The sequence below is a fragment of the Calonectris borealis genome, chromosome 24 (assembly GCF_964195595.1).
Source record: "Calonectris borealis chromosome 24, bCalBor7.hap1.2, whole genome shotgun sequence".
In the NCBI taxonomy this organism is placed as follows: domain Eukaryota; kingdom Metazoa; phylum Chordata; class Aves; order Procellariiformes; family Procellariidae; genus Calonectris; species Calonectris borealis.
Window position 1 is genome coordinate 7,088,429 of NC_134335.1, and position 14,526 is coordinate 7,102,954.

The following is a 14,526-nucleotide window of genomic DNA, read 5'->3' on the forward strand; positions in this document are numbered from 1 at the left end:
GCTCCCTGTTTGCTTGGAGCCATAGGCGACAGCCCCCAGTTGTGCGAGTGTGGCTAGAAAAATATCCCAGAGCCGTGCAGCGCTGGAACTTCCTGATTCACGTCTAAGTTACCCTGTGCAACACTTACAAAGACACATTATGAAGAAAAGGAGGAAGTAATGAGAATTTTTTTTGTTGTTGTTGCTTTTTTTAATATCAACAGCAGAAGTCCCAATGCACAGTGCATGAAGACTGAAGCATGTGTCCTAAGAATCCCTCTCAGAGCCAGCTTTGAAAAGCAGTCACTTTCCAGTCAACGTGCATGTTACTGAGCTACGCAGGGCTGCAGACACGAGCAGCCGCATGCAGACAGGCATGCTACTGAGCAAAAATGCAGACACACAATTGCATATTCTGAGAGGCGTGTTTTTGAGCACCCTTTGCATGCATCTATACACATTCATCCAAAACACATACATGAGTGCGCACAAATACGCAAACAGTACTGTGCATATTTTAACCCCCAGCACACAGGGGGTAAAACCAAACAGTTAACGTGCTTGCAGCTTGCACTTATTGAAAAATACACAAATGCAGAAGTAAAGAAAAAGAAACGCATATTCACGGAGAAAAAAAGCTAGACGCAGCAATACGCACATAAGAGAAAAGGGAAGGGAAGACACACATGCGCAGACATTGCAGCTAGCATTTTTACAGCATTTGCCCACTTAACTCATTATCAGGAAACAAATTTACTCTTAGGAAACAGCCAAAGCGCTTCCAAGAGCTTTTCACGGGAGGGACTGCACCCCAGCAAATGTGTAACCCCCACACACATGTGCAATAACATTGCTTGCAGTGCACCCTAGGCAAAAAAATAATAGCTCTTTTGCTGGGAGAAAAGGAAGGATAATGGTTACTTAGAAAGTGCTCCAGACAAGCTGTCAGGTTGAATTCAGAGAACTGGAGTCTACTCTGGGACAGCGCTGGCTCAGGGTGATCCCTTGTGAGTTGGGTTTCCTGCCTGCTACAGCTTAAAGACAACGATTCTTTGTTTCCAGTTTTTCTGGTGAAAAAACACACGCCTGCCTCCGAAGAGGGTCAGGGAGAAAGCAGACAAAACACTAACTCTGGAATTTCAAAGGAAAACAATTAAAAAAAAAAGAAAGAAAAAAAGAAAAATCCAAGAGCGCTAGCTACTGTCTCTCCTGAAATCATAAATCCCTGGTTTGGCCACACAGTCGCAATAAGAGAAGCACCAAAAAAGCCTCCCCTTTTTCTGCTACGGAGCTAAAAATGGGATATTTCATCACCAGGCACACAAATATGATCGACAAATGTTTTAGCATGTACAGACAATTAAGAGGGCATAAAGCTGCAACTGCTTTTTCTCTGACGCAACTGAGACTGGAGGGTTTATAACCTTTGCTGTGAACAAGGGGCCTTACTGACACACTCGAAAGAGGGGTTTACTGAAACCGGTCAATATTTTTCACATGACAACCTTTTAGACTTGAAAAATGGCCTTTTCAAGAGAAGAATTTTATGCAGGAATTTGAGATTTTTTTTCCTGTGGGAACCGTGCTTATGCAATCATGCTGCCTGTGGTCTCTTTGCCCCTCTTTCTCCAGTCCCCAAAAGCTTTTAAACCTGTCACCCAAAATTGTCACCGAATTTGACAAGCGGGAGAGATGAGTTTTAAAGAGTTCCTACCAATCTAAAGGAAACTGCTGGGGAAAGAGGAGAGAGATTGCAGCCTCGACTGCGAGAAAAGCAGCTGCACGGACTCACATTTTGTTAGGTACCAGGGAACCTGCGTGAGAGAGATCTTATTAATGCTCCAACATCAGGAAACTCTTCCTTAGGGGCTCACAACGAACATGGGTACAAACCCACGGGAAACCATTCTGTGTGAGTTTCAGAGCTCACTGATTTGTTTATCTTCTTAAATTTGCCAACAACTGAACAAAACATACAAGCAAACACACTTTATACCCAAACATCCTTATTGTTCACACAAACACTTTTATAATGCAAACATAAACACGTAATAGCCACAGACTAAATCCTTAAAATTCGTCTCCTACATCCATATTCATGTATTCACATACAAATTTCTTCCCTCTTTGAAAATGCAGATAGCACATCAGCTTTTCCTATGTTCTGCTTGAATTTAGGTTGGATTTATAAGACTTTGGGCTAGTGCTGGTTTACCACTATTCTAAGCTATATAAGTATATATATATAAGGCGATATATAGCTATATTGCCTTAGGCTGAGCCTGACGTATACAGAGGATAAAGACCTGTTGCTGAATCCAGCCTTTTAAACAAGACCATACATAACCTGTAATCTGGAAGCAAACAGCCACACAAAATCGCTCCACTAAATTCTCATGCGTGATGTGTGGGTGTAGCCCTTATCAGCCGAGCCTTCCTTCATCCCACTCTGCCACCTCACTGCACAAATACCCACCTCACTGCATATCAGCACATACTACAAAGCACCACAAATACCACACCAGACACTCCTACATGTCTGTTTAGACACGTGCAATTTTGCACATCAACATGTCATGATTCTGCCTCTTTGGAAACTGCCAGCACAATCCTTCTTGAGTTCAAATCCTGCACAGCATTTAGGCTTGTATATTAAACACGCGAGTTATGCAGACCCCAACGTGCTTAAAAGTAAGCACGGACTTTAAAAATGTGTTGGACTGAGGCCAGAATGCTCACAACCATACGAGGGACAGCCCTTTGGCCTCCTAAATGTTGTTGTATGTGAATATACTTTCCATTTCCCTATGGAAACCTACTTAAAATGACACCATTCTGAAGGCAAGCAATTTAAAATCTCCTCGGACTTGGGCAGATAATGTAGTCTCAGATTCTTCTCCCATGTCTCCTGTACCTACAGCAGGTCGGTCATTGCTCCAAACAGTCACGGAAAATGAAACAGACCATCTCTCCAGTGGAGCACTGGGAGTGGGACACAAATCTTTCCATTCAGCAATGAGAGCAACCTCATTTCATTTTCCAGAAAATTGTTCTCTAGCCAAAAAATACTGGTGATTTTCATTAGAGCAATTTATTTCTCAAAGGCAGCTGAAGACAATTTGTACCAATGACGCTAAATACCATACTTTTGAGTGTTTATGAGGCTGAGAAGCAAAGAAGCTCAGGCAACAAGAGTCCTTTGAACACGACAAGGTTTCTACCTATCTGATCTGAGAACAAAATGCGTATGCTTTGTGCACCAGCTGTGTAAGTTTACAGTATCTGTTTCTGCTATGAAAGCGATTTAACTCTCCTAGAGCAGTGCTAGAGGTTCTTCCGTATGCAGAGCTGGCATTGCAGAAGAGAAGTGAGAAGGGCAGAAAATAGAAGGGAAAAAGGGAGTAAAGTCTGCAGCTGCGACCAGCCAAGGCAGTTCTGTCTCCAGAGCCACGGCACGAACCCCAGTCCTGTGACAGCAGTGCTGCCCTTGCCAGCGTGGGCCACAGGTCAAGTGGTGCCCTGTGCTCCTGGGTGACGCCGTCCTTGCTGTGGCTACAGAGCACGCCCTGCTATGTCTGTCATAAATTCGGGAGAGGGTAGAGCCGAATGCTGCATCTGGAACATCTGCATCTGCCTGTGTTGCAGCTGTACCTTTTTTTGCCAAAAGGTTCTTTTTTACAGTATGTGGATGGAATACGTTGTATAAAGCATAGTGTAAGTGTATGCAAAGAGGGTGCATTTCTCCCTGGAGTTTGCACAAGCAGGTTATTTGTGTTAGTTATGTGATCTTAGAGAATGTGCAAGAAAAATTACAGGAGGAGTGAAGAAAATAGCATTTTTTTCCTATGTCTGACATGTATTGTACTATTTCATCACCTCCTCCTGCTTTTGAATCCTCAAGAAAGGTGGTTAGAAAAATTTGTTTGTCTGTTTTTATTCACAGGCCTAGAGAGAAGACATATTTACAGGATTAGTAGATTCAAGATGCATTAACATAAAGAAAAATGTTTCATCTTTTGAGAAGTTAAGGAGACAAGAAATGCTTATAAAAAATCATTATTTTTAACCTGAAATTCCTTTTCCAAAAGAATATAATCATCTTGAAACGAGCCCATTAAAAAGCCTTAAAAGGAAGCAAGGAAAATCCGGTTGCCTAACAGACTAGACCGAGGCTGAGGAATTCCAAGTCCAGTTTTATGTTCATCATGAGTTTCTTCTGTGATATTGGACAAGACACTTCACTCTGCTCCCCCAATTCCTTATCTGTCAGCCTGTCATGTTCACATGTCTCTTATCCTGTCATCTTACCTCACGAATAATATTTGGAGCATGAATCAGTTACAGGAGGTTGAAGTGGGCTGGTTTATCCTAAAACAGTATTCAGACATCAAATGAATGCAGAGGAAATTTATGCATTGTAGGAAGAGGAATAGATGGGATTTCAACATTTCTATGCTAGTTCTTAATTTTTATTTGACGATCCCATGAGTGTGTTTAGTCCTTTATTGACAGATGATGAAAGTACCATGTAAAGTTAAAAACGCCTAGCTGACAGAAATCAAATGCAAACTTCTGTCAGCTGCACTAAAGAAACACACTCGAGGGCAGTAAAAATGGAGGGGGAGGAACATTTTTTCCCTAAAACTTCCTTCTGCCTGAGTGACTCTAGGCCCAACTTGCAAAGATAAAGAGTATAAAAAATTCAGAGGGGTGCAATTTTACACAGAGCATTTCTCTTTAATAAAAAAATTGCAGCTTTCTCCCCTGTATTTTTAGCAACCACCTGGTCTGAGACAGAAAGAACACAGTTTTGGATGTGCATGTATGTTTATGGGGGAAATTGTGGAGGAACACGTGCATGTGTGTCTGCTTTGTTCAAATAGGAACAAGCCTAGCTTTTATTAATTTTAAATAGATGACTGTTAGCGTCAAAGTAGTCGGTCACAGAAAAGCCTGAATGGCTTTGTCTCTGTAATGTACCATGTTTTATCAACTAATGCCTGTCTCATAAAGAGAGAACAGCCTGCCAGGGAACAGACAGCTCAAGTGGATAGTTATATGTTGGACAAAAGAAGCTGCTGTAAAAACCAGCACTGATATTGTGTCCAGGGTCCAAGACAGATGTTGGAGATGAAATGCAGCGTGGTGCAACGAGAAAGAAGTGCTGGCTCTAAGAGCAGTGCTAGTCAATGAAGCAGCCAGGCACACCATGCAGAAGCTTGTTAAATGTGTGATCTCAGTTTGCTGTAGCCTTTCAGTGAAATGGGGCTTTTTGTTTCTCTCTCTCCAGCTGCTTAAATAAAAGACAGTCTGCCTTTCCCAACTATTCTTTGAAATGCAAACTTGTGGCTCATCAATGAAGCCATGTTCTCCTGAAAAGCATAGAAATGTTTATATATGAGGTGAGGAAACTGTCTCGGCACAAGAGCAGACTCCTTCTAGGTGGGTTATCTCATACAGCAGTCAACTGCCTGGCTGTGACTTACTCTTATCTAGGTAAGGGATGTGCATCATACCCATCACACCAACTCTCATAATTTTATCATGACTGAGAATCCAGTTTTTCATTAAAAACAAGACAAAGGAATAGGACTCCAGCTGCAGAGAAAAACCTGAAAAACTTGACTGAAGGATACACAAACAACTCAAAAGTCTGAAGGAGCCCCAAGTATGTTATTAACTTTTAAACTTCAAGATTTCTAAGCTCCATCTACATGATCAGAATTTCTAATAGATTAAAAATTTGGGGTTATTTGAAAAAGAAAATAAAAATATTCCAAAATGAAAGTGTCAAAAAGATACATTTGGTCTTCCTTGCTGGTTGAAACATTCATGAATGGTTTTGGAAGACCTGAGTGCCTTTATTCAATAATGGAATTTATTGTGAGAAAATTTTATCCTTTCAACTATGAACTCACTCAGAGAGAAATGATGTCTCAGTCCTTGCGATATATCTGAGATTTCAAACTGCTTCACATAAAGAACAGAAAATATGCCATCAGTTCATCAACTCAGTAATACACAAGTGTGAAAATGACAGATACACATTTTATGCCGCAATGTCGGCTGGACAAGCGGAGATGTGATTTTCAGCATGGATGGGACTGCAAATTGTGAATTATTGTATTTTAACCATGCTGTGCATGCATAGCAGATCAGAACATTTTCATGCCAAGCATATAATATAAAAGGTCTAGTTTTAACCCAATCAAAAACATCAGGAGAGCACAGGAAGCCAGAACATTTATATGCAAAAGACTGACCTTCTTTGGTGGCAAGACGTGAGGAAGCTTCTGTGTGGGATGGAGTATTGTAGACCAGCAGTGAGCTACCTATAATGAAAAGAAAAGGAGTTATTGCAGTTTGAATGCGCTCTGCCGGTGGGGAACCATGCAGGCAGGTAGAAAATGCTATCACTAGGATCTAAAGACCAAATTTTTCAGAAAATTAGGCACACATTTTCTATGATGGATATGAAATTCTTTTAAAAGCTTGGTAGCTGTATGTCACACGTGCTACTGTTTCTCCACTTGCAAATAAAAATACATTTGCCTCCTTCACTGAGTGTCTTGATGTCCTCCACTGAAAACTGATATAAAAGGGTGAGGTTGTATAGCACATTAATAGAGGGACAATATCTATCACAGCAGAGCCTCTAGAAATTACTATGGCACAGATTGTATTACAGGATAAGGAAGAAGCTTTCTTCTCTCTCTAGCTGTGATAGAGAAATTTCCTGTTTGAGGAACATATAGTAGAAGTGACATGAATTGCACTGTCAGGATCTGAACATTTTTAGAGTGTCACATGCTTGGTATTGGGCCAACAGCTGCAAAAATCTCACTGGTATTCCAGCATCTCCCATGCTTTGTGGAGTTTGGAAGTAGCTTTCTTGGTTCAGAGTGGTCTTTCTATCCAGCCCCACTTGAAACAAAACTATTCAAGAGGAGCACAAAAAAGAACCCATTGGAAGGGTCTTTGTTTTGCAGTCTATGGTGGAAATGTTCCTTTCTAAGCATTTTACTTTGATTCTCCTGCAAACTCCTCTGGAAATGGAGGAAGAGGCCCCATGAGCTCTTGGAAGCCAGCATGTAATACACATTTCACGGTTGTCTAGTTATATGTGTTTACCCTACCTAATCTTCTAGGCTCACCTTTCCTACAGCACTTTGAAAAAGTTTCCACTGCATCAGGCGGTGACATTGATAACAAGGCCCAGGGCCCTTCTTGGTAGGGACTGATGATGTGAACTGGAGCAGGGCAGCAATCTCGCCGTGGATTGGTGTGGATAAGAAGTGCTTCTACAGATACTTTCTGCTATTCGTATCTACACATCCCTCTATTCAGTGAGATTCTGTCCCATTTAAGGTACTGGGTCCTAAGCAACACACAGCAAACAGTATAGATTTCTGTATATGCTATGCTGACCCTGAGCATCCCCAGATTCTTTGGCAGGGCTAAGAATACCTCTTTTGCAGGTACTGTAATACTAACTGATTAGGATCTTGTGACTAAGCCAGGCAGTCTCCACGTTCCTCTAATCCACATGATTCCGAATAACACTGACCTCACTTGCCCCTCAGTAGTATTCACGGTATGTCTCACTTTCCTGTGAGAGCTGAGGATTAGGCATTTCACTGCTAGAAGTAATAGCCATCGCAGGTGCTGGATCTTATTAGCCCTGCGTTCCTATGGATTTCTTTTCTTGCCCAAATGCAAACAAAGCCAAAGACGTGCACGAGCCAGCATGTACACAGAGGTAGAAGGTGTTGGAAAACAAAGCCTGTTCATAGGGAGTGGAGGACGGATGCTACCAGATGCTGCAAGAGAGGGGATGTTTCAAAAGACCAGCATGGATAACATGGGAAACTAGGAGGGAAGGAGTTCAAAGGGATCCCAAGGGTACCTTCACTGTGAAAGTTGTAGATAACCAAAGTGATTGGCTTAAGTATTTAGAGAGATTCGCTGGTCTTTTGCTGCTGCTGGAGGAATTGCAACAGTTTTGTCCACCTAACTCATGTTTTCATCAGATGGTTTCTGACTTTGGCATTTCTTTCTTGAATATCTGTGGGAAAACTCCTGTCCACCACTCTCTCCTTTTCAGATTATTTGAAGTAGATCCCGAATGCAATGCCCAGCCTAGCTTGCCCCAGACAGGGAAGTGCTGGGGAATTCAGAAACACAGTTTTCTATGACTAAATAGGCTGCAAATGCCTGGTTGCACTGACTGGCTGAGGAGGTGGGGGCGGGGTGATGAATAGCACTGAACAAGCCTGTACGATCAACCTATAGCTACTTTACGCTAAAAAATGTAGCCCAAGCCACTGGAAAGGGACGGCGCCTCCCCCAGTTTAATTGCTAAAAGTTCTCACCTTTGCCCGACAGTCTGAGGTTTCTGGTGGGAACACCACAGAAAAGGAAATGTGTTTCCTATTAAGAGTTTTCAATGAAAGAGGAAAAGAGAGAAAGCCAGAGACACAGCTCAGGACAGAGAGAAGCAGACAGACAGAGGCCAGGCTGCTCCCTCCCTTACTCGTTCTTGGGCAAAACTTTGGCTGCGATGAATTTTTGTTTTGTTCTTATTCCCCCTTGCCCTCAGTGGGTCAGTGACAGCTTAGTTTAAATCAGCTCTTTCTGGAAACACTGGTGTTATTAATAAAGTGCAAGGCTGTTCTCCTATAATTAATATTAAACATGTTATCTTATGGTTCCTCCCACCTTTTTCTTTCTTCTTTTATTTCCCTTGTATTAATTAAAAAGGGAGATGGAAAAGAAATGAAAACCAGAGCAGGAGAGTTTATTCCCCATAAAGTCTTTCTTTTCACAAGGCAGCTCACCCTTCTGAGATGCAGGAATATCTTGGTTTCACAATCTCGAAGTCTATTTAACCTGGAAGCTTTTTTATCCTGACCTTCTGAAGGCCATGTGGCCTTCCCTCCTCATCTCCTGGTAGAATCAGGGTTCTGCTGCGTTTAGCAGTACAGTTTTGTTTGGCATTAATATATGGCTCGAAACCACAAAGCAGTTTTCTGCTTCTGCTTCCCGCCACAGTCTCATTCTTTCCCCTTCGGGCTCTTTTCATTTGTACACACCACACACAACCGACCCCCCATAACTAGAGAGGAAAAGGACGGGAGGTGACAGTTCAGGCTTCTTTTGATGTTCATCCCAAACATAGCATGAAAACATTCAAATCTCCCTTCCCACTGCCCACTGGAGAAGATTCACCAGGCAGACTGTATTTGAAAAAGATACCGGCACAGCAGTCAGTCAGTCTGGAGTCCGAAGGTGCAGGGAGATGAACAAGAAGAAAAGGCCAAGGCATGGCTTCACAATTTCAGAGAGGAAACTGGAAGAAACGCTTAAAGAAAGATAATTGTTTGGAGGGGGGGGACAATAAGTTCCCTGAAAAAACTACTGGGGGGTGTTTTGAGAGACTCCAAAGGATAGAGTGAGCTGCAGAACGGGGTTCTGCAAGTCTGAAATCTCCTACAGATCAGAGACGTCTGAATTCCTGACTGCTTCAATAGGTTACGGAAACAGGAAACAACTGCATGATTCTGATCCAGACCTAAGTTTTGCCTGAAGACTAAAGGTGTTGTGATAGGAGTTTGGTTTAGTCTCGACTATATTAAATAACTCACCTGAACCTTCTATCTCCAAAACTAAGATTGAGCTTTTGTTGAGGTCTTGCAGATGTTACCAGTTTATTTTTTCAGTCTGGACTCTGATGTGCCAAAATAATGTACCTCATAGTCAGTTTTAAGAACGCTTTCGCTGTGATCAGGAGTGTAAAATGTTGAAAACTTTCTGAGGAAGCCAATTTTCAGGGGGTTTCCTTGTCTGGCTAGCAAACAGGCTCAGAAAGTTCAGATCAGCTTTGTTTCTTGGAAAACAAACACCAAAGCTTAGGATTCACTAGTCATCACATATCCAGCTTAACATCCTGAGAGGACAAACACCTTTCAAGAGACGGATTGGGCAGATGTAATCTAGCCTATAGATCTGCAATTCCCCAAAGTTTTCCTGTATTTTGTTGCCATCACATATTCTCCACTCTAAGCAGGAGCAGAGCTGGATGTCTCTGAAACAAACAACCTTACAAAAGGGGAAAATTCGTGAAAAAAGACCATCTCCCCATGGCACTGAGCTCAGAGGCTCGGCACTAAACATCCGCTGGAAATCAGTCTGGAAAAACAATAAGCTCCTTTCGAAGGCGTTACTCCGTGAGGGAGTTAACCAGCAATCCAGAAACCAGACTGTCATTAGGCAGCGCTAGGAACAGCTGCATGGAAAGGAATGCTCTTCAGAGGCTGCCCGACCTCCACTCAGACAGGAGCTTGCTTTAATAAGGACAGCACTCGCATGACGTCTTAGAACAGCCCAAGGGGCTGAACAGAGAGAAATTTATAATCGTAAAAGCTGGGGATGGACTGGGATTGAATTCTCCTTTCGTATGCATCCACGTAAAATTGGAGTAACTAATTTGTCTGAATCCAGCAAAGTTGCTCGGGTTTTGCACTAGCTTAATAGCATAGAAATCATTGTAGGCATTCCCTGGCAGAACATTATATTTTTATGATTATTATTCAACGTGCATTGCAGCAGCACTTAAACGTTGCAACCGCATTACGACTCCATTGTGCTGAGTCTTGAGAGACAGAAGACACAATCCCTGTTCCACAGATTTGCCATCTCGACAGACAAAACCAACAAGAAAGCAGGATTACTAGCTCCATTTTACAGAAAGTAAAACTGAAGCACAAAGGAATTGAGGCAAAGGTTTATCCCTCCTAATTTCAGGCATTTAAAGGTGATGTGTGAACTAGGGGACTACTATCCTGAATTTCAACGTGCCCTGTTGCTTCTGTTCTATAAACAGAGACCAGTGTGGCCTGACTTCTAATTTAGGGACTTCAGGTATCTAAAGGTAGGTAGGATCAATCAGGAATTTGCTTCTGAACAAATGGACAGCAGCAAATGGTAAAGGTGGCAATTGAATCCAGGTCTTCAGATTTATGCCATGAAAGCAAGGATGCAATTCCTCTGATACTCTCTGAACACCCCAAGTAATGGGATCCCTAACACTAAAAACTATCGCTGAAGATGCTGTCTGGAGCTAAAGCAACAGAAGAATTCAACTCTTCGGCCAACCTTTTCAAATTCAGCCTGGTTCTTTGATTCAAAAAACATACAACTCCTTTTTCGTCTCTTTCTGTCAATTCTCAAGTCTTATCAATAAGACAATTCAAGTGTCTCACTTGAGTATTTATCTTGTGGGAATTTAAAAACATTTCCGGTTACAAAGCGTCTGATTTGCCCAGCCAAAGTCAGCAGGTTTGGCCAAAGCAGCACTGGCTTCACAAAACTGCCTTACGATTTCCTGTAAAAGTGTGTAATTCTGTATGCAGACCTTAGTTAGAAAGTTAGTTTGCGTCTGCAATAATCTTGAAGTGTTCTGTGAACCAGCAGCTCTTTGCTGATGAAACAGAATGAAATTTGCAAATTATTTTGGATAGGAAATTATTTTATTGTGAAGTCTCAAGGGACAAAAACTGTTCAAATCCAACAATTTGGTTATTTGTTGTGAATCATTTCCTTGGCTCGACTTCTCAAAAAAAATAAAGGTGGGGCTTACAGAGGCACCCATCTGTGATCTAACTCTTGTCCCACTGTAAACTGTAAAACTCCCACTGATTTTAGCAGAGGCAGGGAGAGACCAGTGCTGAACAGCTTTGAAGAAACACCCTAAATAAATGCTGTCTCGCTGCTTTATTGCACTGGCCAGATGGAGACATCTTCAGCTGCCTTTACATCACAATTTGATTTCCCAGTGGAGAAAATATACTTTTTTCTTTCTCTCCCTGCCCTCCCACCTTGCTTTATGGCACTTCTCCTGATTTTTCGGTACCTCAAATAATTATACTCCTAGAAAAGCTGTTTCACTTGAAAAAATATTGGAGCATGTGGGATTTAGTTCCAGTTCTCTGGCCTCATCATAACACAGTTATCCTTAGCACACCTTTGTGAAGAAAGGAAATGCTTTTACCTCCATTTTATAGATGACAGGGAGACATTTGGAAGCTATGGACATGCTCATGGTTGCACAGGAAGTCTTAAAAAGGTCTGAATCTAAGACTCCCAGGCTCAAGAGCGTGTGTTAACGGTAAGGTGGTCATTCCTGTTTGGGCTGCTGTAGTATGCTTTTCCAGAAAGCTCAGAAGACTGCTCACAGCTTCTGTCTTCAGGGCTTAATACAGCAAAAAGGCGTATTGGATCCATCACATACTCTAGTGTGGGACAGAGAGTAGCAATAAAGAGGTTCAGCAACACCTGTTCTTTGAGTACTAGGTCATTTGCACGATGTCTGCTTCAGCGCACTTACATTTGGGGAATTGCTCTTGCATTTTTTCCTCTTTCCAAAAAATCTGGGCCTCCAGGAGCATAGAAAATCTCCAACTCTGGCCAGTTGTGGATCCTGTTCTGAAGCAGTCTTTACCAGAAGCCTTGGGGGAAAGTGCACAGCCCTCTAACTGCAAAGTTATGGAATAATTTGCCCATGACCCATCAGTTAATGTTTGGTTTAATTTCCACAGAGATTATGCATTTTTATCATATAGCCACAGCTGGTTTTATTATCTGTAAGACTATCTAATCTTCTTAAGAGTCCTGCTCAGTTCTTCACCTCCCTGATAGCACCACTAACTCCATCTAAGTTAAAATTAACTTTCCAACCCACTATTTATTCCTCTCTTCCTTCTTTGCTCTCTCTGCTTGCCTTTCTCTGTTCTTTTTCCCTCATCCTTGCTACTATTTATCCTGCAAGAAGAGCCCTAGAAGTTCAATACTCATAGCAGCTTATCCTATCAGCATGTCACACTAGGGCTGGGATGAGTCAGGGCAATACTTACTTTCCCTGAGGTAACTGAGGTGAGACAACAGAACTTCTGTGTTGTAGAGGGAGGTGGTTCGGAGGAAGTCATCCTTGTTCATTTTGCAGAGCTCCTTGCCATCCATATTCTGGAAGATGGTGGTGTCAATCTCCATTAATCCATACTCCTTTATAGCCCATTCCAGCCACTGGCGCACATGTTCCTGGGTCCATAGGGTGGGATCTGGCAGAAAAGCACAAAGGATTGTAACACTATACGCAAGCCTCAAGCCTCTAGCACTCACTGTAGCCCAGTCAAAGCATTAACCATTGTTTCCACAACCAAATGGATTTAATTTACTGATTCCAATGCATTTTGCCAAGATGAACAAGTACTGTGCGCATAAATTGATCACACTGACCCACTGGCAGAGTAACTTCTCTTGATTGTCTCCCACCTGCCTGAATCTTATACCTATGCTCGGGAACAATATTAGTGACATTCGACTGTGACTTTTCTCCCTCTGGAAAAAAGCTTCCAAAAGCAAACTCATCCCTTTGAAAGGGTATGCTTGTCACAGCTTCGGTTCTGCAATGCTATATAATTACATCAGTGCTGTATAAGTCACACCATCCTTCGCAAGTGTATTACAAAGTCCCAACAGATGGCATTTTAAAGTCTGAGGATGGCAGTATTTACGGTCAGCAAAGGGACTCTGAAGAAAAAATATTATTGCTTAAACAGAACAGCTTGCCATGTATCTCTGAGTCACATTTGTTCACCCCGCTGACAAGAACACAATTCTACCTCCGCTAGCCCTGTAAAACCAACACAGCTATTGGAGGGCAATGTGGATTTTATACTGGCTCATGCATCATTATCAACTGTCAGCAAAGCTCCAGCTGTGGAATCTTTATTACTGGCGATGACGTAAGAGAGAGATTGAACCCGGCTGGAGTTTCAGACCCCATGGTGATGGTTTGCTGCATCAGTAGTTAAAAAAAGAAATCATCCTTTGAGTTTCGAAAAGAGCATTAGATCAGAAAGTCCCAGCAAGAATTTGTGCCACGATACCATTTTACAGAGTCATTTTCAGAGCATATCTGCATTTTCAGATGTTTCCTGTGCTGCTTCTCCCCATGTATCCCATTTCAAAATTTAAGCTGCGAATTCATGTTCCATTGCAGCTGGAGAGGATTGCAAAGTCAAGCTTAAACTTTGGAGACGTTTGATCTGTCCATCCATCACAGCTGGTACATTCTTCTAAGATAAACCTCAAACACCTCCGGTCCCAAGGCAGTTGAGAAAATGGATCAGAAACATGTAGCCATCACACAGCTGGTAGGTTGTGCTTTGGGGAGGGACAAGAAATGGCTCTGCCACACATTTTATAGTGTACAAAATAATGCCTTGGCCCAGGACTGTAAACTGTGTGTGCTTGGGGTGCAGGGATCCCTTGACAGAAAAGGTCAGGTAGCGACTATACCTGGTGCATTCCTGGGCACCTGAGTTCCAGAATAACAGCATGAAATGGAGAAGTAAGACCAAGAAATACTGAAATTATAACTGTGACATTTCCTCACTGAGTTTCTAGTAAACCTGGGTTGCATAAAACTGAATTCTAAACGTGGAACTTACAACCCCATGCCTTTGCAAGTCTGCTTTGGGAAAGAAA

The 14,526-nt window shown here is 42.2% G+C and overlaps 1 protein-coding gene across 7 annotated transcripts in view; it reads right to left on the reverse strand.

The window, feature by feature from the left end:
* FLI1 (Fli-1 proto-oncogene, ETS transcription factor) overlaps window positions 1–14,526 on the reverse strand; it is an 89,147-nt gene that overhangs the window by 13,358 nt on the left and 61,263 nt on the right. For all 7 annotated transcript variants that reach the window (XM_075173072.1, XM_075173071.1, XM_075173075.1 and 4 more), the window contains 2 exons: window positions 12,891–13,094; window positions 6,243–6,311 (listed from right to left, as the gene is read on the reverse strand). In XM_075173072.1, the coding sequence (XP_075029173.1) occupies window positions 6,243–6,311; window positions 12,891–13,094 (273 nt within the window). The remainder of the gene's footprint in view (window positions 1–6,242; window positions 6,312–12,890; window positions 13,095–14,526) is intronic.